The 24,983-nt window shown below is 41.5% G+C and overlaps 1 protein-coding gene across 2 annotated transcripts in view; it reads left to right on the top strand.

The window, feature by feature from the left end:
- Positions 1 to 24,983, top strand: part of IQGAP2 (IQ motif containing GTPase activating protein 2) — a 375,241-nt gene that overhangs the window by 192,940 nt on the left and 157,318 nt on the right. Inside the window, exons 6-11 of one of the 2 annotated variants that reach the window (XM_073623999.1) lie at positions 8,357 to 8,424; positions 9,027 to 9,140; positions 14,915 to 15,093; positions 16,820 to 16,907; positions 19,500 to 19,663; positions 24,115 to 24,202. In XM_073623999.1, the coding sequence (XP_073480100.1) occupies positions 8,357 to 8,424; positions 9,027 to 9,140; positions 14,915 to 15,093; positions 16,820 to 16,907; positions 19,500 to 19,663; positions 24,115 to 24,202 (701 nt within the window). The remainder of the gene's footprint in view (positions 1 to 8,356; positions 8,425 to 9,026; positions 9,141 to 14,914; positions 15,094 to 16,819; positions 16,908 to 19,499; positions 19,664 to 24,114; positions 24,203 to 24,983) is intronic. The other variant, XM_073624006.1, reaches the window with a different exon arrangement.

The following is a 24,983-nucleotide window of genomic DNA, read 5'->3' as shown; positions in this document are numbered from 1 at the left end:
AATATATACTTAAAAGCTTTTAGTTGACTGCACTGACTGCGCAGTTTAATTACATATACAAAACGGTTCTACCTAAAAGATTTACAGTTCTCTATAACCATTCTTGTGATCCAGGCTGCACAGCTCGGGCCCCGGCCTTCATTGCAGTTAGGCAGTAAAACATGGTTACAGACACACATCAGGTGGCTGATAGGACCATGAAGGAGCAAAAGCACATTGTTGAGATTATCCCTGTGGTCTCCCCTTCTAAATGAAGAGCACTAAAACATGGTTTGCCCCTTCCTCTCCCAGTCTGGGGGCTACTGTAATGGAAATGAAAAAAAAAAAGACAGAATGCTGGTATTTTTACAAAATGTATTAAAAAAATTATGCTTAAAGTCAGCTGGACCCAGCTGACTGTGTTCAGACTCCGACATCTATCCCAATCCGCAGTCAATTGCTCTGTGTGCGGCTACATGTGAGCGACAGAGGCAGCTTGTCAGGCCGTCATTAGTTTAAGTGAGATGAGCGGCTGCTGCTGTTTGGAAAACCCGGTCATATGGGTAGCAAGGATTCACAAATTCTTGCCGCAGGAATCCGACGGACACACCAACCCGGCCGTGTGAAAGGGGCCTATAACTATCAGATATAAATGATAGAGCTTCTCCTAGGAGGTGTCATGCTCCTCACTAGACTCATAGTATTCATTCATTTTTATTACAAAGGAGCTGGATTTCTGGGATTGAGCTTTAATAATTTTAAAACTGAACTCTAGGCAGATGTAACTGGCACAATTCATCGTTGTTACCTAAATAAATGTATTTTTTAAATGCTAGCAGTGTAAGTACCTGAATTTCACCACCCGCAGTCCCTGTATACCAGGACTTGGGTGTAAAGAGGAAGAAGCAGTTAAAGAATCCAGTCAATTTACATGGTGACAAGAAGCATATAGATAGGCGGAGGCAGCAGAGTGACAAAGATTAGCTCTAGCCAATGTCCATTTACAGGCTGGGGCTGGGGCTGGATGACTTGGGCTCAGAGAAAGTAGGTTAAATGATGTTGGCCATCAGACAGAGGACATCTAGTGGAAGAAAAAAAAAGTACTGCAGGAAAAATAAAATGTTGAATATTGCAGAAAAGTTGGCTTTTTTTTTTAATGTTTTAATAGGCTATTCATTTTATCTTCTTTTTGGCTGGAGTTTTGTTAAAAAATACATACCTGGGTTTATTAATGTTTGCAAACATCTACCTGGATTTGAGGTTTGGATTGCTCCCTGGATTTTCAGCTATGTTTACAGGATTAGGATGTTCAGTCCCTGGTGTGGAAGTTTAGGAATGTATGAGCACGCTTTATGCATGGATTTTATATCCAGCTTCAGTATATTTTCTTCTTATCCTATACAGTCTCCCGCTGAGCACAGCTTGAATGTATAAAAAGATCTTTCATTGCACACGTGCCACGGAATATTATTTTAACTGCAGAATATTTCAATTGATTGTATTTCAGATATTTTTGCCAGTTAAATTCCATGGAAGTGCATGACTATACTCCCTGATATCTTGACGTTAGCAGGGCTTCTACAATCCTCCTGCCTTACAAGAGTTAATCTCTGTGAAGTGCAGCATCAGAAAGCGCTGCCAACAAACCTTTGTTCCTTTTCAGCAATCTGTTGAAATCGAAATTCCCTTTTGCCGAGTTTTCTGTGCCAAAGGTCTCTTCATTGTCTGATACTTGAAATCAAACCATTTAAAACTCAAAATAATCCTTCGCCAAGTTCACTGTCCTGCATTGTCCAGTGGGTACCCGTGACAAAAGCAAAATTTGAATGCTTCAAATAGTTCAAAACCCCAATGAATGGAGCTGAGCTTGACCACATCGCCACCTTCTGGTGAAACTGTAAATCTGATGTTGGTGCTACTCCTACTTTTCTATTGTAAAAAAAGAAAATTCCATATAAGATCTTTTAATAGATTGTATTATACAAACAAGATTAAGGATAAATGTATTGATTTGCAAAGCAGCTAGATAAGGAAAAACAATTCTGCAGAAAAAGTGATAACAAAATGATCTCTGTTTTCACATTTTAGATTGACGCCTGTATTTCCTGTTGGTGCGATTTTATAGTTTTTGTCAATCTAAGACCAGTCTCTGTTCAGAACAGCCTTTTTAGCTTTGGAAATACTTCACTCTTTGTAGCTTCTCTCTCTTGATCTGACCAAAACTGTCCCACATTCATGTTAAAAATCCACAAGTGTAGAGTAGTTTTTCTTAGATCTGATGAATTCACCAATTGTAATTGATCTAATTGTATGTGGTGGATGGTAGCCGGATGCGATTTTGTTCCGTGCACATTCTTTCCTGTATGTTTTAGTTACTACATGGTCTTTATCCCTGTCCCTTGTCAAAACTACGCTATATTACCAAAAGTATTGGGACGCCTGCCTTTACACACACATGAACTTTAATGGCATCCCAGTCTTAGTCCATAGGGTTCAATATTGAGTTGGTCCACCCTTTGCAGCTTCAACTCTTCTGGGAAGGCTGCCCACAAGGTTTAGAAGTGTGTCTATGGGAATGTTTGACCATTCTTCCAGAAGCGCATTTGTGAGATCAGGCACTGATGTGGATGATAAGGCCTGGCTCGCAGTCTCTGCATTAATTCATCCCAAAAGTGTTCTGTTGGGTTGAGGTCAAGACTCCGTGCAAAATTCCTCCACCTCCAACTTGCTCATCCCATGTATTTATAGACCTTGCTTTGTGCACTGGTCCAAATCATTTGGTGGAGGGGGGATTATAATTGTATTATAGTAATGGTATCTCTGATGATTAGATTTGAACTTGGCGCCTCATTCAATTAATATTGTTACTTTATGCATATCTAAATATAGACTATGAACACAGTTTAAACACACAAAGTACTTCATTCATGGTTCACACACCACTATCTGTAGTCTACAGCTCTGCAGCCTCTTGTGACCCCTCCCTGTCCTCAGCCACCTCTATGAAGATCAGCCCATAGATTACATACACCATCTGTATTTCCCTTCTGTATAAACCTTTTCACATCAAACCCTAACATCTACGTTCTAGTATGATGACATTTTGTAGTAAACTGGAGCTGGTATGGCCCTCCCACTCGGCAAGCAAGAGAAAAGAAAAAAAAAAAAATATATATATATATATATATATATATATATATATATATATATATATATATATATATATATATATATATATATATATATATAATGCTATTGATTGGTTTCTTTGTATCACATGGGTTGTTACCAGCATGTGGTGAAAATTTCATGTCGATAGCACCTTTAGAAATCTATTTACCCAGAAATATGGTGACGTGTTCAATACTTATTTTATCCGCTGCATATTGATTTTTGAATGATTATTTTACTACACTGGAATTTTTCAATAATTGCCTGGATTTCTGCTTTAACTACTACAATACCAGGCACTTACACCCCCTTCCTGCCCAAGCCAATTTTTAGCTTTCAGCGCTGTCACTGTTTAAATGACAATTGCGCGGTGATGCTACACTGTACCCACACAGTATTTTTTATAATTTTGTTCCCACAAATAGAACTTTTTGTTTTGGTGGTATTTGATCACCTCTGCACTTTTTATTTTTTGCTAAACAAATAAAAAGACCTAAAATTTTGAAACAAAAAAAAGTTTTTCTTTTGTTTCTGTTATAAAATTTTGGAAATAAGTAAGTTTTCTCCTTCACTGACGGTCACTGATAAGGCGGCACCGAAGAGGTTGCACTGATAGGCGGCACTGGTAGGTGACACTGATATGCAGCACTTATGGGCATTGATAGGCGGCACTGGACACTTATGGGAGGCATTGATGGGCACTGAAAGGCTGCACTGATGGGTACTTATGGGTGGGACTGATAGGCGGCACTGATAGATGGCATTGATGGGCATCACTGATGGCACTGGCAGACATTGGGGATGGGCTCTGATTGGCAGCTGCCTGGGCACTGATTGGCATTTCCCTGGTGGTCTAGGGTGGCATACCTGGTGGTCCAGTGTAGTGGCAATCCCTGGTGGTCCTGGGTGGGCATCCGGGGGAGGGTTGTGCTGAAAAACAATCAGCACAAAACACCCCCCCCCCCGTCAGGAGAGCAGCTGATTGGCTCTCCTCTACTCGCGTCTGTCAGACGCGAATGAAGAAAAGCCGATCAACGGCTCTTCCTGTTTACATCCTGATCACCCGTGATTGGACACTGCTGATCACGTGGTAAAGAGCCTCCGTCAGAGGCTCTTTACCGAGGTCGGTGTAGCGGTGTGTCAGACTGATGCACCAAACCACCCATCGCCTCGATGCGCGCCATCATGGATGCGTGAGAGCGGTTGCTTTGAAGGGGCCCTCATATGACGTCCACCCAGAACGAGAGCCACTCCACCCAGCCATCATTTGACGGTGGCAGGGCCGCAAGTGGTTAATAGCTTTTATCAACCTTTTGCTCTCCTAGACAGAACTTGTCTGTTGTTCCCAGGCCAAGAGCACTGGCTGTCTCAGGTGAGTTTAAATTGGCCTGGGGGAGAGGACCAATATCCCTGAATGTGTATAAAAGGAGCCTGGGAACCATATAAACCCTGAACAGAACTTTTGCCTGCTCTTTGGGACACTCTGCTAATAAAAAGAAAAATAATTACATATATATATATAATATGCTATTGATTGGTTTCTTTGTATGTTTGGATTGCATGGGTTGTTAGCAGCATTGGGTGAAAATTTCACGTCGATGGCGCCTTTAGAAATATATTTACCCAGAAATATGGTGACGTGTTTAATACTTATTTTACCCTATGTATATTGATTTTTGAATGATTACCGTATTTTACAACACTGGATTTTTTTAATAATTGCCCGGATTTCTTCTTTAAAGGAGAAGTATGGCCAAAGCTATTTTGGCTATACATCTCCTGTGGGTCACAGGAGTACAGTTCATTTTGCAGTCCTGTGACCCGTTTTCAGCAGACAGCAGGCAAGTCCTCTGTCGGCTGATGTCACTCAGCCGGTCCGGGCTCAGGAATAATCCCAACCATATGGTTGGGATCCACCCAGATGCCTGGACCGGCACCTGTCTCAGCCTCTCAGTGATCCGCTAAGAGGCTGATCCAGCCCCTCCCGCCCCCTCCACAGTCCAGCACTCCATTTAGCGATTTAGGGGCCCCTGACTGACAGTCACCGTTCTTTGCTCAGAGTGAAGGGGAGAACTGAGCGATCAGCGATGTTTGATCGCTTAGTTCTCACTGCAGAGCTGACAGGGGACAGATGCAACATCAGATCGATGCTGCATCCACCTAGGTGAGTATAAATGTTTGGGTTTTTTTAAGTCCATACTTAATTTCTAAGATTAGGGAACTAGACCATTTTTTTTTTTTTTCCTATAGAGTAGAGCACAGCATTCTGATGATCGTGACAGATATTGGTTGTATAATCTGTCACTGATAGTGGCAGATGATAATGAAGTTGATAGGTTCCTTTAAGAAAAGTTTGATGCATTCTGTGAAATCTATTAGTCACTTCCTTCTTTCGAACCAAAGAAAACGCTTTGATGATCACAAAGATTAGAGGTTTTGTTTAATTGTAGTTTTCAATTCATTGATGAGGAAAGAAAGTGACTTAAAGAGGAACTTTACGCTCTCAATCAACATTAACTATTTTTAATCCTTATGCTGCAAACGATACTAAATACCGTATTTATCGGCGTATAACACGCGCCGGCGTATAACACGCACCCCAAGTTTAGGAGGGAAGTTTAAGGAAAAAAAACTTACATTTAAATGCCCATCAATGCAGCCTCATCAGTGTTCATCTGCAGCCTTTCCCCAGTGTCCAGTGCAGCCTTGTCAGTGCAGCCTTGTCCCCAGTGCAGCTTTGCCCCAGTGCAGCCTTGTCCCCAGTGCAGCTTTGCCCCAGTGCAGCCTTGTCCCCAGTGCAGCTTTGCCCCAGTGCAGCCTTGTCCCCAGTGGTCCGTGCAGCCTTGTCGCCGCCGACATACAAACGTTTAGTTTGTATTTTTAAACATGGCGCCGCGGAGTTCGGAGGGACTCGGGGGCGCTCGTTCAGCTGAACGAGCGCCGCCGAGGACACAGTGACTGGGCGGAGCCGAGATACACATAGCCGAGGCTTCTCGGCGCCGTTCACAGTCACACCCAGTCCCTATGATGGACATAACAAAGGTCCAATGGCGGGACTGGGCGTGACTGTGAACGGCGCCGAGAATAGCCGAGAAGCCTCGGCTATGTGTATCTCGGCTCCGCCCAGTCACTGTGTCCTTGGCGGCGCTCGTTCAGCTGAACGAGCGCCGCCGAGTCCCTCCGAACTCCGCGGTGCCATGTTTAAAAATACAAGCTATGTGAATGTCGGCGGCGATCGCTCCGACAGATCACAAAATAGCGGGGATCGGCGTATAACACGCACCCACGATTTTCCCCTTATTTTAAGGGGAAAAAAGTGCGTGTTATATGCCGATAAATACGGTATATAGGAAGTATATCTTTTTTACTTGTGTTAAACTTTTCTTAATTTTTTTACATTTTATCGGTTACTTTCTGGTTTCCAGGCCTAGGCAAATTATATGATACATCACAGGACTCTTCAGGAGGGGTTTTCTCAGCTAAGAACATCCTCCTGCATGCCTGCGCTAAGGGTGGCTGGATTCCAGGAAGTAAATGCCACATGACTCCTCTGCCCTTACCCAAGATGGCCACGGCCAGTAATGCTAGGGGGCGGGAGGGGTTTAAAGTGATTTCTCAGTAAAATAAATCATGGAGACCTGAATGGATGGATGAGTTTGCTCTGACTTTTAAAAATGAACAAGTGTTTTTGGTGTGTGGTGCTCAGATGTAGTGAAGTTCTGCTTTAACAAGTGTGTCCCATGACTGATTATTTGAAATCTTCAGACAGGTCTTAACGTGGATGTAAACTTCAAACACGGAAAATGAACAAAGCATATCCTCTTGTAGTGTGTCTCAATCCAGAGCATTAAGTGTCATTTCTGTCTGTTACTTCCTTCTTCGGTTATCTGCATGATTCACTTCTGACAGGTTTTCCTGAGGCCAAGAGAAAAATGGTGACTGGGAGGGAGCTCCAGCTAATTGACAGCCTCAGCACTGTTCCTGTGTGCTGTGTGAAGGGGGTGTGTCCATTCCCTCCAATCAGCTCTCAGAGCTTTCCTCACTGATCTGTGCAGAGTGTAACTTTAGCTCTCTGCCCCCCTTTTTTCTGACTGCTCAGACAAGCTTTAAAGTCTGCACTGTGAAAGGATGTAGAGAAGACTGCAGATAGACAGGTACTATGGTTTACAACCACTTTAATATTTAGTTACACAGACCTTAGTCTGTTGTAACTACATTCCAGGCAGGCTGCCTTTTAATTATCCTTATAGTTTTTTTCTTTATAGCTTCTACAACTGTTTATTCATATAGTAAGGGGGGTAGGCTCAACTGGTGTTGGTACCCATAAACCATTCCAGAGACATTGACACCCAGGAACAATCCAAGCAGGTTTGTCCTACGCTTTAATTCAGCAAGGCAGGAAGGCTTTGAACAGCAAGACCATGGCATAAAACAAATCGTCTGCTTGTCCAAGCCACTAACTAAACTTATGTTGGTTCCTTAACAGGATGCCACCTAGTGGCTTCCCCTAAACAAACAGGTAGCATATGTTCTCTTTTTAGTATTCTATCAGCAGTCAGCGTTTTCATTCAGCAGCAGGCTCCCACACCAAACAGAGCAAGAGAGAGAAAGAAAAGCCTCAGTCAGTCCACATTAAAAATGATTAAAAAAAATAAGGTCTAGCTTGCAGGTAAGATATGGACTAGAAATTGAGGTTTTAACCTATTCAAAGCACTACAAAGGCTCCAGGACTCGCAACAGAACTTATTAAAATGTAAGAAAACAAAGTTTTCGAACCCAGATGCCCCTCTCTATTTGTTGTTAAGAAACCTAGATGACATGTACACTCTCCACAATCCTGACAGTCCTATGTAAAAATATATAATATAGCACTCTTGATACTTTATATGCATTCATTTTATTCAGCCTAGTTCCAAAATGCTATTGATGACTAGAATAATTGTTCAACATCCAGACAATACGAAGTCTCATCTCAGCTGACAGTTGGTGGTGCAGGCATGATGATACATTGATACAGTAGAGGTCTTTTTCTAAAGCTTTATATATAAACACACACTTGTAGGTCGCCCCCCCTGAGCATGAGAGGAAAGACACTGGCAATGAGACCATGAGCATTATTTCAAACATTCTGCATATCCAGATTTTTTTGTAATACTTTTATTGCTTAAATTATTTATTTTATTGTTGCTATTCAATTTTATTACAGTTTATATCTGTTCAAGCTTGGAATTGCCCCACAAATACAAGACTTACTGGGAAAAGTGGACTTCACAGGTAAGATTATCAAACATTTCTAATTAAAGAAAATTCTGCTTAAGAAAAACACTCTTCTATGGTTAGCATTGGCATACCTTTTTAGATTTTCTAGATTTTTACATTTATCACAAACATGAGTTAATTGAAAGATTCTAGCTGCATATTGTACTATGCACCAGTGGTCATCAACCCTGTCCTCAGGGCCCACTAACAGGCCAGGTTTGCAAGATAACTGAAATACATGACAGGTGATCTCATTTTCTGCTCAGTGATTGCAGTATTCTAGTCTGCATCTCCCCAAGGTAATACATAAAACCTGGCCTGTTAGTGGGCCCTGAGGACAGGGTTGATGACCACTGCTATACACCATATTCTGCATTGCTACAGGCAAGATTGAGTTTTTGGCACTAGTAGGCTAAATCTTATTGCCTGTGAGAGAATGCATCATTTTGAATGTTGAGGGTGCTCATTGGATGGCCTTATATGTCCTAATTGCTGAGGGTGATGAGGGCAGAAAAATGCCAAATACTAACTATGCTATACTGTTTTTCACATGTGTGATTTGGTAAAAAATAAGACCTGTTATATACTCAGCATTAATCGTTGTGTTTGTTCTCTAGAGGAGGAGATCAGCAACATGAGGAAAGAGTTGGAAAAATACGGTATTCAGATGCCCTCATTCAATAAAATAGGAGGAATCCTGGCCAATGAACTGTCTGTGGATGAAGCAGCCTGTAAGTTTTGTAGGCGGGTATACTAAATATATACAATAACAGAAATATATAAGACTCGCCCCACCACCACATTATTCAGCCTAATCTCCCATATCCTCTGATAGCGTTGCTTTTTTTTCATTACAGTATTTAGAGTAACGTTTGTATGAACAGGAAAATTACCCTTATAAATGGCATTATCACCGTCTGCATAGGTGCCAACGTCTAAGACAACTGACACTGGCAAATGTAAGACTGGCCACACAGTCACTTTGTTTTTCTTTCAGATTGGGTTTTATTTTGACAAAATGTAACCATGCTTATTCAGTGTGAGGGTCTAGATTTTGGTAATTTTTTTTAACTTACAAATTGAAAATGTCATCTGATTTATGTGGCCAGTCGGTGAGGTACCAGTGGACAGTGCTAGCTGAAGCTGATCTGGGGTGAATGTACAGTAGAGTTCATGGTAATTGAGGGTTTGATCCCTTGCCTGATCGCTGCTGTTTCCACATGACAACACTGTGCTAAATTAATCAGCAACACGCTTCTCCTACCATGTTGCACAAGCTGAACAGGAATGGTCTCCCAGTGCAAATGTTCTTTTTTTTTTTTTTTTTTTTTTTTTTTTTTTTTTTTTTAGGGATGCACTGATTGGCTCAGATGTCCAAGGGTGGTTGTATCATACTTAACCTTCCATGAATAGTCAACTTCCTTCAGCATTAGATCTCCGCTTATAGGTGGCTTCTCTATTGAAGTCTATTGAACCAAAAAAAAAAGCGTTGTTTTGCTTTTAAAATAGTCCCTGACCCTTTGCAAAAATGCAGAGGCACAAAAATGCATTGATGTAAATGTGTTCCATAGGAACCAATGTTAAAAATAATGTCCTGCGTTTCTGCAAAAAGCATGCAAAAACGCATTGGTGTGAATGAAGCCTCACATAGCAATCAAGGTTTGGTTTGCAGCTAAACTGCTTGTAGAATTGTTAGGCAGTACAAATGTCACCAGAGCATTTCAAGTCTATGGTAAGGTGTAGGGGAGGAGGAAGCCAAGAATGGACACCACCACTATCAGGGGGAACTGCGGAGGTCAGACAAGGTCTTCTGATTACTTGTTTTTTTTCTGTATTGCTGTTGACTGATGGTGTTTGCTTAGTACCCATAGGCATGGGATTGTTTCCAATCCTGGCTGAATTGGCCAGATAGGAGAGCCTGCATCTCATGTCAAAGGGCACATTCATTGTTTAAAGTATTTTTTTTATAAATGCCATATATTTCTGTAGCAGCACTACACTGATCTTCACAGTGAATGGCTGTGCAGGGGGGTGCATGTCAGCACAAGTCTTTGCCACTGAAGGACAGGCAGGAAGTTGTGCTTTCATGCCTGGTTTGGTCAGCTTGAAATAGGAAAGCAGGGGCAAGATCACGGGGGGATTCAAAGGAAGCAATACAAAGAAATCAGGATACTTTTTAACACAAGTACATGGTACAACAGGCACATATCAGGAATAAGAAATGTTGGGGTAACATATTCATTAACTATTGTAAACAGAACTTTTGTTTTAGGTGGGTTAAACCCACGATACATCAACATACAAAAAGTGTATGCAAAATACTCACATAGTAGGGTGCCTTTAAGTATCATTATGTGTTACTTTTAAATGAAGTGCTATAGATGAATATACCCATATCATAAATCCAAAGCTTTAACCACTTCAGCCCTGGAAGGATTTGCCCCCTTAATGACCAGACCATTTTTTGCAAAATGGCACTGCATCGCTTTACCTGACAATTGCTGTACCCAAACAAAATTGACGTCCTTTTTTACCCACAAAAAGAGCTTTCTTTTGGTGGTATTTTTTCACCTCTGCGGTTTTTATTTTTTGCATTCTAAACAAAAAAAGATCGATAATTTAAAAAAACTATTTCTTTTTCATACATCATGGGACACAGAGTTAGGCTAATATTAGTTACCTGCTGGGTTATACTTCATCTCCAGGTGAATGGACACTGGTAGACCAAAATGATCCCCTATATAACCCCTCCCATACAGGAAGCACTTTTTTTTTTTTTTAACCAGTGTCTGCAAAGTGGATGGCACAGCTTGTTTGAGCTCTCTGAACTCCAGGTCTCTTGTCCCACAAACAGTTCTTAAATGAATCAAGGGATTGACTGATCAGATCCATTTGACACAGGCTTTATATGCTTAGTTAAATGGTACCTGAGCCGCGCAAAGAGGACTCAAGATCCTGCAAGATTTTGCCTGTAATCCGGCCGCTGGACCCTGCGAAGTGGAATCCTGGACACCACAGCACTAAGGCATTCCACGTCCAAGGGAGTGGACCCTAAACATGAAAGGGTACCCAGTCCTTGAAGGTCCTCAAGTGACATGAACCTGCTGTGAAGGGTGAAGATTGGGTTCTTCGTTTCTAAGCTGCCCTGCGCCTGGACGGGTAACTGAAACCCCTTTATTATTGTGGGGTGTCCCAGTGATTGTAACAATCACTCAAGCTAGCTAGATGCTCGACACCTGTGTGCGGTGACCATACGAGGGAGTTTTGGACTCACTGTGGGTGTTTGCTTGTGTCTGGCTGTTTTTATGTATGATGGCGCATGACGATACGCCATTTCACCTTGGTTCACTATGACGCAGGTGCGTTCACAAGAGTGCTGCTGTGCTCAGCAGTTTGTTTGGCCATGGCGCATGCGGCTTCGCCGCACATGTGCAGTGGCCTTCATCTGGGTGCACGAAGATTTGCGTCATATGTGAATACAGCCATGCCGTTTTAACCGGGACCACGTGCGCACGCGCGCACAGAACGTTCCGGCACACACCCAGCTTATTTAAGCTGTGTAGGCCAAGCATGCGGTGCTTCCAGAAGGCAGCTATGGGACACAGAGCAGGCTCTGAACAGACACTTGCAGCAGTTCATTTCTCCTTACCTGTGTCACACGAGTCACCAAGTGTTGCTTGGCAGGCTAAATGCGCTTAGCACGGTTGTTACATAAGGCTTGGTGCGGCCTATTAAAGGGTCTCCCTTCTGAGGTGTTTTAATACTACACTCAAGTACTCTTTTTGTTTCTTGGAAATGTCTTCTACCCTTATTTCTGCCTTTAAAGTCCAAGGGCGCGGCCCCGACTGCACTTGTTGCATGTTTCCTCTCCATGTTTTAAGGATTTTGGCAGTCCCATACACTCAATTCCCATAAACAATTTTTCTCTACATTATCAATCTTGTCTCCAAATATCACCCAAACCGTCCTCTCCGTTCTTCTCAAGACCTCCGACTCTCAAGCTCTCTCGTCTCCTCCTCCCATGCTGATCTCCAGGATTTCTCCAGAGCCTCTCCCATCCTCTGGAACTCGCTACCTCAACCTGTCCAGCTATCCCCTACTGTTGCTACCTTCAGGCGATCCCTGAAAACTCATCTCTTCAGGGAAGTCTATCACGTCTCCAACTAATCTTTTACCACTTCCATCAGCTCATTCCCCACAATTACAGCCTTTTGTACCACCTGGCCCGCCCTATTAGATTGTAAGCTCTTCTGAGCAAGGCCCTCTTAATCCCCCTGTATTTTATTGTATTATAACTGTATTGTCTCCCTTTTATATTGTAAAGTGCTGCGTAAACTGTTGGCGCTATATAAATACTTTATAATAATAACAATATCCCATGGATGAAAAGCTTGTTTAAAAAGGGATGCAGCAGTCTCTTCCTTAAACAAGAAACTTAACTTGTCCGGTAGATAACGCACAGGGCCTGTTGACAAGAAATAGGACTAGTTGTTAAAATCTTCCTTTTCTTTGGCCAGTTCAGCTATTCACCCAGCTGTTGCAGCAATTGGTATCTGCAAGTCCGTAAAGGATCCGTACAAGGATTCAATACAGCAGGTTTCTTGTTTGGTTCTCTTGTCTGTACATATGCGCAGACTTTTTTGACTTAAGAAATGGTCAGCCGAGATTCCTTGTGCAAAGTTATTGACAGGTTTCCCTTTTCATGGGGAACGTTTATTTGACAATCATTTGGACAAATCTATCCAAAAGATTTCCAGAGGGAAGAGTTCTCTACTTCCTGTGAACAAAAGCACCAGGCGTCCCTTGTTCAAAACATCAGGGACTGCTTCCTCAAATGTCTCAGTGCCAAGGCAGTTCCGCTGCCAACAGGGCGCTAGAGCAAGGGGCAAGCTGCAAGGCCATGGCCAGAAAACTCCCTGGGTCCAAAATTCTTCTAAACCCAGCACCAAGCCCTCCTATTGAGGGGACGCCCCCCACTCCATCAGGAAGGCTGCTGCACTTTGCGGACATTTGGAGAACAATAATTCAGGACGAGTGGGTCACCTCAATTATATCCCGCGGTTACAAGCTGGAGTTGCAGGGGGTTCCCCCTCAGAGGTTTTTAAGATCCAGCGTTCCCTCAAATCCTCCGAAAAGAGACTTATGGCTTCAGGCACTACATCATGTAGTGCATCAAGGAGTGATTGTACAGGTTCCTGTATCCGAAAGAGCGAACCTGTTTTACGGTTTAAACTGGGTCACAAGGCCCATTTTAGACCTAAGATCCCTGAACCAGTATCTACTAATCCAGTTCTTACGGATGGAGTCTGTCCACTAAAATTGTAGCCTCGCTCCAGATGGAAGACTTTTTAGCCTCCATAGATATAAAAGACGTGTATTTACACGTACCTATCTTTCAGCCTCATCAGATGTTCCTATGATTTTGCAATAGAGGAATGTCATTTTCTTTTTTTTGTCTCTGCCCTTCGGGCTTGCTACAGCTCCCCGGAGCTCCCCAGAGCTGCACGGACCAACGTACAGGTTTGTTGATTCGCGCAGGAGAGCCAACCTGCCGCAGTACATCTGCGTGAGCTGGTTGGCTGGTGGTTAAAGGAGAATGCCAAACAAAATTGGAACTTTGTTTTGTTTTAAGTGGGGGCAGTAGAAACATTTTGTATGTAACGTTTTCCCCGATTGCAGCCTTCTTGTTTAGAGCTATTTCCATGTAGTTCATTTGATTTTTTTTGTCCTCTTTGTAAAGCCACCATTATCGTGCTACTTCAGCAAGATTTCAAAGCTGCACATCAGTGTGATTTGCACTATTGATTTCATTGCGGCTTGCAACTTAATTTAACATAAGTCTGTGCAAGTCGCAATGAAATCGGCATAAAGTAGTGCAGGAAACTTTCATAATTGCTGAGACATGAACGTTTCCATTGCTGGCAATGGGATGTGATCTGGAACTGTCAAATTACATGGCAAGTCCCACCGATGTGAACAGGGGCTTAATCTGAAAAGGATTTCCAGGAGAAATTATTTGGTAATAAACAATTCTGGCATTGCTGGAAGGAAGCTCACGGCATTGTGCTACAGTACTATAGGGTCTTGTAAATGCCTGTGTAATTTTATACTGGGGCTTTTTATATCGCGTTTAGTCCAAAACTGAAGCTCTCCTCAGTCATTGTAGGAAAATGAAATCTTTTCATTGTAGTGTGTTTTTTTTGTTTTTTGTTTTGGTGTTATAATTCCGTTGTGATTTATTGATCAAATATTGGCATTTACTCTCTCTAATCGCGATGACCCTAAACTTGCAATTTTATACATACCCAGCCCTAAAGGGAAACTTACTGGTTAATGATTTTGGAACAGTTTTATTTTTGGTCTATTTTGGTCACAGTCCACCATGTTGTGTGTGTGTGTGTGTGTTTTTTTTGTTTTTTTGTTTTTTTTTTTATATCTATCTATACATACATACATTATAAATATTTGTCAATGGGACTATTTGTTTATGCCTCCTTGCTTTTAGTGCACGCAGCTGTAATTGCAATTAATGAAGCGCTGGACAAGGGAGTAGCCAGTCAGACAATGATGACCCTTAGGAATCCTAATGCAATGCTATTAAATGCGGAGGAGAGATTTGACCAGCAGTACCATGATGAGCTTTCTCAAGCTAAGAAAATAAAAGAGGAGAATGCTAAATTAAAGGTAAATAATTCAAACACAGCCCACCTACTGCAAATATCGAATTCAATGTGGAAGAGTTGCTGAATGATAATGCTCACCAAGACGTTGATCTTGAGTAGTGAGATTCAAGGCATAGTAATAAAACTGAAAGAAATTCTGCGTATACAGCTGACATGTTTGCAAAATACAAATAAAAATTGTGTGTAAGTGACCAAGTCAAGATGTATAGGTATGTGTGTGTATATATATGTGTGTGTATGTGTATATGTGTGTGTATGTATATGTGTATATATATATATATATATATATATATATATATATATATATATATATATATATATATATACACATACACACACTATACTTCTACAAACCTCTCCTGCTGCTTATACTACCCAACATTATTACTCTACTCAGTAGAAATATTAGTTTAAAGTCTGCAGTGAAACAGACTCATCATTACAGGACATAGTAGAGGGAGGCCGTGGACCATGGCCTGGTTGTTAAGAACCAATGTTGTAGAGTATACGGCAGCTGCGGAGTGCAGAAATGTTGATTTTTGCAAACTGCAATAATCACAAATCACATTAATGATTACAGAACATTTGCTAACTCTAGTACAGATGAGCAGTGTTATAAATAGCCTTAAGGGAGTTGTTAACCCTCAAGGTTTTTTACCTTAATGCATTATATGCATTAAGGTGAAAAACCTTCTGTGCTGCAGCTGCCCCCCAGAGCCCCCCTTTTTCTTACCTGAACCCACTCATCCCAGTGAAGAGCATGAGCCCAGCAGCTCCTGCCTCTGTCTCGAGTCCTCATTAGATGGATTGATAGCAGCAGGAGCATTGGCTCCCAGTGCTGTCAATCAAATCCAGCGACTCGGGGGTGGGGCCGAGTCCTGCTGTCTGTGTCAATGGATACAGCAGCAGGACTTGGGAGCACGCTCGCACTAGTGCCCCCATGGAAAGTGTCTCCCCGCGGAGGCACCCGATAAAAAGAGGGGCCAGGAGCGCTGCCGGGACACCCCAGAAAAGGAGGATCAGGACCGCTCTGTGCAAAGCCCTTGCACAGAGCAGGTAAGTATGACATATTTGTTATTTTACAAACAGAAAAAAAAAAAAAACCTTTACAATCACTTTAAAAGATAAGTTCACCTTTTCAAAAAATAAAAATAAATGCACATCTTTTTGCAGGAAAAATTTTGTGCATTTATTTTATTTTATTTTTTTATTGGGAGCCTGCAAAGCTTTGCACCCACGATCAGCGCATCGTGGGTGCTATGCAGGGCTCTTGCAAACCCTGTGTGTAAGCTGTGTGCCTGTACCTCATATGAGCATTTAGTTACACACTGACAGCTCAACAGCGCTGTGGTAGTTCTTTGAGAACTACAAGCTGACAGCTGCAAAGGCTGTCTGTAGTTGTAGTTTCACATTTACAGAACACTGTGAATGAGTGATGTGGCCGGGTGTGTGGAGCTCTGCAAAGCCGCATCTTTTTTTTTTTTTTTTTAAATTGTGGCAGCAGACACGGGGAGAAGATCCCAGATCTGCTGTCACATCGGTGATTTGGGGGAGTGGGGGCAGCTGCGGCACTAACATGTTACACCCTGAATACGGGTGTAACGTTAGAAAAGGTGAACTTCTGCTTTATGCTGTGGTATTGGAACATTTTTGAATGTTTAGGTGCACATTAACCCTTTGAACCTTTGTAACTCTTACTGTTAATTAATTTTGTCTTGTGGTTGCAGAACAGCAGTATTTCTGAGGAGGAGAGAGATGTGTATGAAGAACTGCTCACACAAGCAGAGATACAAGGTCACATTAATAAGGTTAACAGTAAGTAAATCACAACTCTGAGGTGTTTGCGTGGCTGCAACGACTGGAAGGTGAAACTGTGTGTTGGCGCTATAATAATGTATTGTTGCATGGGTATGTTGTTGCTATGCTGTTGCTTTTGTTTAACCTACAGCAATAGAAGCAAATGTTCCCGCTGCTTGCTGGTCTGCTTTATAATCTTGCTTCAAACTAAAAACTTTGTCTTTTACAGTTTGAGCCCTCTATAAGACACAAGCAATGTGATGCATTTTGCTTCCAGTCAATGATACAGAAACATATAGCATATGTTAATAAAGGGGTAATTTGCTTTCATTGAAAAAGTGGGAAATGCAAGGCTATTATAGTACCCTGGCCCTGTATAAATGATGCCACCATGCCCTGAAGCAGCCTTTCTCATCATTTTTAATATGGAGGAACCCTTGGAATAACTTTTTGGTGTCCGGGAACCCCTGCTATTGATTACTATATCTACAGCTCGAGGGCATGTGTGTCACAGGGAAGAATGCTCTTTACACATGTGGTCATTGGGCAGAATCACCTCCTTGAAGATAGGTAAAAAGATAATTCCCTGCTCAAAGAACCCCTGGCAGCATTTAGTGCAGCTTTTTTCAACTCCTGTTCCATGGAATCACTGGGTTCCTTCAGAGGTTGCTAGGAGTTCCTTGAGCAATGAGCAATTTCTGCCTCTAATGCCCCGTACACACGGTCGGATTTTCCGACGGAAAATGTGTGATAGGACCTTGTTGTCGGAAATTCCGATCGTGTGTAGGCTCCATCACACATTTTCCATCTGATTTTCCGACACACAAAGTTTGAGAGCAGGATATAAAATTTTCCGACAACAAAATCCGTTGTCGGAAATTCTGATCGTGTGTACACAAATCCGACGGACAAAGTGCCACGCATGCTCAGAATAAATAAAGAGATGAAAGCTATTGGCCACTGCCCCGTTTATAGTCCCAACGTACGTGTTTTACGTCACCGCGTTCAGAACGATCGGATTTTCCGACAACTTTGTGTCACCGTGTGTATGCAAGACATGTTTGAGCCAACATCCGTCGGAAAAAATCCATGGATTTTGTTGTCGGAATGTCCAAACAAAGTCCGACTGTGTGTACGGGGCATTAGATAAGCAATGACTGACAACTTTGATTTTTTTAGCTATCTGTAAGAGGGATTCTTCCCAATGACCACAAATGTAAGGTGCATTCTTCCCAGACACCATTCCACTAATGTACCATGAGCTGTAGATAAAATAATCTATTAGCAGGGGTTCCCTGAGATCAAAATGTTATTTCAAGGGTTCCTCCGTGTTAAAGGTTGAGAGAGGATGCTCTGAAGGAACCCTGTTTGGGAAAGGCTACCTTAGAGGCTCCACATTTTTAGTACCTATCCACATTATTCAGGGCAAAGATATCAAAGTGCTTGCTCAGAAAATGGCAGCTAAAAATGATGTGGCTATGGGTTAATTCTATTTGCTTTTTACTTAAACGTAATATGGTGATGCCCCAACTCAGTCCAATGTTTTGAAGTTGCAATGTTGGTAAACATACTGCCCTATTGCACTCTTCTTTTTTTTACAGGCGCCTTGTACTGATACTGTAGACCTCTACCAGGGGAAACCAATTTAGCAAGCTTAGCAGCATTGCGCCTTCTCTTCAATACAGCTGCCATTTATGAGCCATAGCAATGATGTTGCTAACACTACAGATGGGGATGGTTGGAGCAACAGGTCACTAGTTTTTCTTTCAGCACTGTGATCTTTGTGATTACCCAGTAGGGGGATTGTGACCATTCAGAGGTGACCATTGTTAGGTGTTCGATTTCAAATTAGGGTTAAGGGATTCAGGTTAAATGTTGGTGTTTAGGGAGCATTTAAGTGTTATAATAAACTTGTGCTGAGAGAAATGTGGAGGCAGCTGGCGCTGACATTTAAAAATTCTAGCTGCCTTGTTGTCGCACTGATTCCTTGGCTTCATAATTTTCAGAGTCATCGGGTAATAAGTTTGCAGCTGATATCAGATTCCAGATCTATGTGCTTCCAGGTCTGTAAATCAAAGTACTGAAGGCAAATAATTAGCAGGATAGCAAGGCAACTAGCGTTTTTAAAAGTAGAGATCTGCCATTCAACCTGTGTCTTTATCTCAGCAGAAGGGGGTTCTGTACTCCTCAGAGATCAGAACAATTAATAACAAAGCAGTACAAGCAGAAAGCACAGGAAGTTATCAGCTGACAAGATTTCTGGAAGGATCAAAAGATAGATCTTTAAATAGCAAACTGATATACCAAAAGTATTTATTGGTTCAATACTGTATAACAGACAAGGGAGCAAATAAGTAAAATTTATTGTTAGGGTTTACATACCCTTTAAAATGGTTCTAAGTGTGTTTTTTACCCTAATGCATTGCTCACATTTTTGTAAAAAGCACACCACTACCTGTACCACTTTTCAAGGAAGGCAGAAAACCATTTCAGTGCCAAAAAAAATGGCAAGTGAAGAAAACATGCAAAAAAAAAAAAAAAAAAGTTGTGGCGTTATTTAATAAGCGTGATTTGCGTTTTGCAACTTGTTAAGAATGTCTTTCCTTTCAGCTAATGTAGCCTTAGTCCAAGTAAATGAGGCCATTGACAGGAATGATGAAGCCGGATTGTTGCAGGCTCTGATGCTTCCTATTCTCAGTATATTTGAAGTTCAACCACAAAATTCTCCCTGGTACCTGACTCAGTTGAGTACCGCTAAAGACCAAAAAATTCAGGTAATGGAGATCTAGTAGAACATCACGGCTCATCACTTCATGGTATTTTCTAATCATTGGCATGGTTTTATATTTTCTGTTATTAACCTTGTTATGCAGTGTGCTGTTGGAATACTAAAGTAACTTGGCTGCTATGCTAGAAATGTATGTTTATGAATGACCGCAGCTTGCGGGGCTAACCTGGAGCTGACACTGCTACTTCCTATTTAACAGCTTCACTTAGACACATACATGCACTACACATTTATTAGGTTTGGATGAATTTGGGCAGGGTTGGATCTCCCTACATAGTATCATCCTGGACCCAATTAGTTACAATTCCCTTGGCATGCCAGCAGCTCCGCAAAACCACTCGGGTCGCTGGCCTGAGAGAATCCTTGTATTACTATAGAGATTCTACAAAACTCACAGTAAATGATACTGCGTTTTTGTTTCGTGCCCTCCTTATGGGAATGTGTGAAGTCCAGTTTGTCCTTTGGTAGCAGTATCTGATAAACTAAACTCAGCCCCTCCTTACTGTTATGAAATTAGGTTGGATAATTTTCACCCAGCATTAGGACTCGTGTTAAATTTGTAGTCAAATGTTGACATTTGCATTCAAAGGCAGCACGTCAAAAACACTCATGTTCAAACTGGTATTCGCTGTGTTCCCCTGCAGCTCCATTTATGTGTTGGAGCCCTCAAATACCTGGTACTACGTCCAGGTTTAGGGAAGCATGTGACCCTCTGCTACTATTCCCAGGATGCAGTGCTCAGGCCAGTGTGCCAGTCATCAAACCCAAATACTGTCACATGGGGAGAGGGTCATTAAATTGGATCTCATATCTAAAAATGTAAAATATTCTTTTTAAGTGGACTTTCTGTAGAGAGAACAATAGTATACTTCCCTTTTCCTTGGCTTGCCTATTGTATTCTAGTTGAAGGTGATGTCATTCTTCTTCTGGTGAGATCTGGGGAATGTAGAGTAGCCAAGATCTTGCTGAGAAGATACTTTTAGCACTGTGCTGCTGCATATAGGATTTTGAGTACTCTCCATTCTCCAGAATCTCATCAGCAGGTGGATAACATCACCCTCTTTTGTATTGAAGCCTGGCGGTAACATGATAAATGTAATATCTTCCCCTTGATGCCTGTAAAGGTGTGTGGGTTTTTTTTTTTTTTTTTTTTTTTTTTATACTTATGTTGTTTTAGTAGGGGGGCACACTTAAAATGCGGTCCTTGCACAGAGACCACTTAAACTCTGTGTTGGCTTTCCCATTCATCTCTATAGAGTATTCTGTGCCTGCCCAACACTGAGAACATAATTTAACGTAAACCATGCCCAGCTTAAAGATGTATGTATAACACCTAAATTGTGTAGGGGAATGCGCACAGTTTTTTTGTAAAAAGCTCCAGATATACTTTAAGGCATGGTATATCATTGTTTCATGCCTGTGTGTAATGCACACTCTTTCTTGATTAGGTTCCTTGGGTCGTTCTGCATACTTGTGAGACATACTGTACAAGCCAATATATAATTTGGCTGAAAATTGATGATGATGAAAATGTATTGAAGGATCTTTAAGCCATGACAATATAAAATACAGCTCAAACAAGCAAAAGTAGTAGTGATGTGCAAAGTAAAGTAGTCCCGAACAAAAAAAATAAAAACTTTTATGTAATCTGGTTGCAGTAGGCTAAAATATGATTGGTTGCTGGAGATTCACTTTTCACATCCCACTTTGAACTGACTTTGACTAAGCTCAGTGATAATGTAATTGTTAAATATTTGTACATCCTTGAATTGACAGGTTTACTTGCATAGAGTGATCTGTATTAATATAATGGTAGAAGTGAGCCCATTTGGCGAATTGTGAGAACAGTCACAAGAATGTAGTGTATACGTTCACTAAGAACTAGAAGTGGAACTGAATGCCTTTGTACTTAAAACCATATTATGGCCCATACACCAGCAGATCTGTGTACTGTATTGGGAGGGAGTTTTATTTAGCAGGGCAGGATTTGTTAAATTTTCATTATTTTCCATGGATTTTTAGTAACTTTTTTCAAGTAAGAAATACAAACGTATAGACGGATGGTAAGCAAATATAGGTACTCCAGGAAAATCACAACATGGGCCATGGGGACCGAATATGTTCAGACAAGCTCAAAGATGGGATAACTCCCAGGGGTATCACCAGATGGACTACTTGTAACCAAATATCCTCCATTTAGGAGCATGTACTCTATAGACGGTTGAGTGAGGGAGGATGATGAGGTTGTCCAGGAAGGGCTATCAGCAAAAAAATTGGTGTTGGTGTCATACAAACAAAACCATATACAGTGCCTTGTAAAAGTATTCACCCCCTTGGCATTTTTTGTGTTTTTGTTGCCTCACAACCTGGAATTAACATGGATTGTTTGAGGATTTGCATAATTTAATTTACAGAACATGCCCACAACTTTGAAGTTTGTGTTTTGTGTGTTTTTTATTGTGAAGCAAACAACAAATAGGACAAAATAACAGAAAAGGACAATGTGCATAACTATTCACCCCCCCTAAAGTCAATACTTTGTAGAGCCACCTTTTGCGGCTATCACGGCTCCAAGTCGCTTTGGATAAGTCTCTGAGCTTGCCACATCTTACCACTGGGATTTTTGCCCATTCCTCCTTGCAAAACTGATCCAGCTCCTTCAAGTTGGATGGTTTGCACTTGTGAACAGCAATCTTTAAGTCTGACCACAGATTTTCTATTGGATTGAGGTCTGGGCTTTGACTAGGCCATTCCAACACATTTACATGTTTCCCCTTAAACCACTCAAGTGTTGCTTTAGCAATGTGTTTGGGGTCATTGTCCTGCTGGAAGGTGAACCTCGGTCCTAGCCTCAAATCAAACACAGAGTGGTACAGGTTTTGCTTAAGACTATCCCTGTATTTAGCACCATCCATCTTTCCCTCAACTCTGACCAGTTTCCTAGTCTTGACTGCTGAAAAACATCCCCACAGCATGATGCTGCCACCACCATGTTTCACTGTGGGGATGGTGTTCTTTGGGTGATGTGTTGGGTTTGCGCCAGACATAGCATTTTCTTTGATGGCCAAAAAGTTAAATTTTTGTCCCATCAGACCAGAGCACCTTCCTCCATACATTTTGGGAGTCTCCCATATGCCTTTTCGCAAACTCAAAACGTGCCATTTTGTCTTTTGCTGAAACTAATGGCTTTCTTCCAGCCACTCTGCCATAAAGCCCAACTCTATGGAGTGTACAGCTTATTGTCATCCTATGTACAGATATTCCAGTCTCTGCTGTGGAACTCTGCAGCTCCTCCAGGGTTACCTTAGGTCTCTGTGCAGCCTCTCTGATTAATGCCCTCCTTGCCCGATCCATGAGTTTTGGTGTGCGGCCATCTCTTGACAGGTTTGCTGTTGTGCCATGTTCTTTCTATTTGGTTATGATAGATTTGTCCCTTACTTGTCCCTTACTTGTTATCAGTTTTTTATTTCTGAAAAAAATAGTTTTATGTATATATTTTTCTAATTTTACCTTACCTACTTAGACTATTTTGTTCCATCATATAATTCAGATTAAAAAAACATTGAACTAAAGGCTGAAATGTAACAAAATAGGTAAAAATCAAGGGGGGTGAATACTTTTGCAAGGCACTGTATAGTTACCAAAGCCCCAAGTTCTCTCTATAATGATCACCACTAAATAATGCTGGAACACGCCAGCAATTTTTTTTTTTGCGAAATATAATTCACAATTTTTTTTGTTTTTTCTTACCCACTGTATACTCCTGTGCTGTCCCCAGCTTCCAGCTCCCAGCCTGCCATTAATACACCGCCCCAGGGGTGTTTAAACATAGCTGGAGATCTACTTTAAGACATAAAGAAAAACATTTTTGGCAGAGTTGCTTATTAACTCTAAAAGGCTGGCCATAGATTTTCTGGGGCAATTATATGTGTAGGTGTGATCTGACCATGTAAGGCAGCAAATCTTTAATGAACTGCTGACCACTCCAAAAAATTGCAGTGTGGTTGTGGAGGCTGTATAGTTAATGTAGGAGGGGTAAACGTGGGTACAAGTGAAATGGGATATTTTGTGAAGGAAATCAGTGGCCATCAGATCCAGTTTTCAGTCCTGCCTGATCAATGTTCTCCTAATGGCTGTTGGCTGGCAGGTTTCCTTATTTCATGATAAACATGATATTATCATGTCTCATTGATAGGAACTACTTAAAGCCCTCAAGTATTCCATCATTGTCACCTTGTACATGGGCACCTCAATTGATACTTCTGGTTCTTAGTGAAAACTCCAGCTGCAGTCAGCTATTACTAGCCTATATAATGATGGCCTGCTCCTTCTCATGTCTAATCATTGTTGGCAGTCATGTTCTTTCTGCATTTTAGCTCAGTGGTTCTTCCAGCTGTAAATCATTAACTGAAAGGTTTCTCTTCTCCTGATCCCTAGAAAGCAGGTGTCCCCAGTTCCCTTGACAAAAGCGAGATACAGAAAGAAGTTAGTGTTGCCAATAAGGAGGCTGAGGCTAACGTACTTAGTGAGTAATCCCAGAAATGTCTGTCCTACACCTGAGTGTCAATCTTCATTAATCAGTGCATGCAGAAATGAAAGAATTGTTGATTAATACAGCACCAATTTTATGAATAAATGTTGTTTCTGTTACTGTCCTTCTCAGTGTTTCAATTGCTCCAATCACCACTCTGTGCAGTATTGGGAGTATTCTTTTTGTATCAGGTAGTTAACATTTCTTTGTTTCATTGTGTTCAGCATTTTCAGCAGCCAGTGAACCATACCTGCTGAAACTGCTTCACAGATTGCACGGCACTGAGCCACACCTGCAATATTGCTGCTCCTTTCATACCCTTCCTATTAGATCACTAGAGGAAATCACAAACCAAACACAGGTGTCTGAAGATAACAGCGCTCTGCTGTCTGTAAAAAGTTCAATTATACTTGGTCTAACTTGGGAAGAAATTCTGTATCATTCACAAATATATATGCAAAATATCTTTTCCTTTTGGTGAACATTGTAAATTGTGTTTTTGTTATCCAACAGATCATAGAAATTTTCCAATCGCACATCTTCCTGGATAGAGCTGGAATATAGGGATGCCGCAGCAACAACCTGCGTATAAACTGATGATCGGTGTATAAAGAAGCACGTCAACACACCATGGTCTGCCAGATGAAGGGGACCTATGGGACTCTGAAATGTTCTACCCACACTTGATGTACTTTAGTAGAACGTTGAATCTGTAAATGGATCCATGGTGTGCTGACGACATACAGTATGCTTCCTTGTTATCTAGCAGAGTTCT

Source organism: Aquarana catesbeiana, linkage group LG01 (assembly GCF_042186555.1).
Source record: "Aquarana catesbeiana isolate 2022-GZ linkage group LG01, ASM4218655v1, whole genome shotgun sequence".
In the NCBI taxonomy this organism is placed as follows: Eukaryota; Metazoa; Chordata; class Amphibia; order Anura; family Ranidae; genus Aquarana; species Aquarana catesbeiana.
The sequence above is the reverse complement of the archived record's forward strand: the minus strand, read 5'-3'. Positions and strand labels throughout refer to the sequence as shown.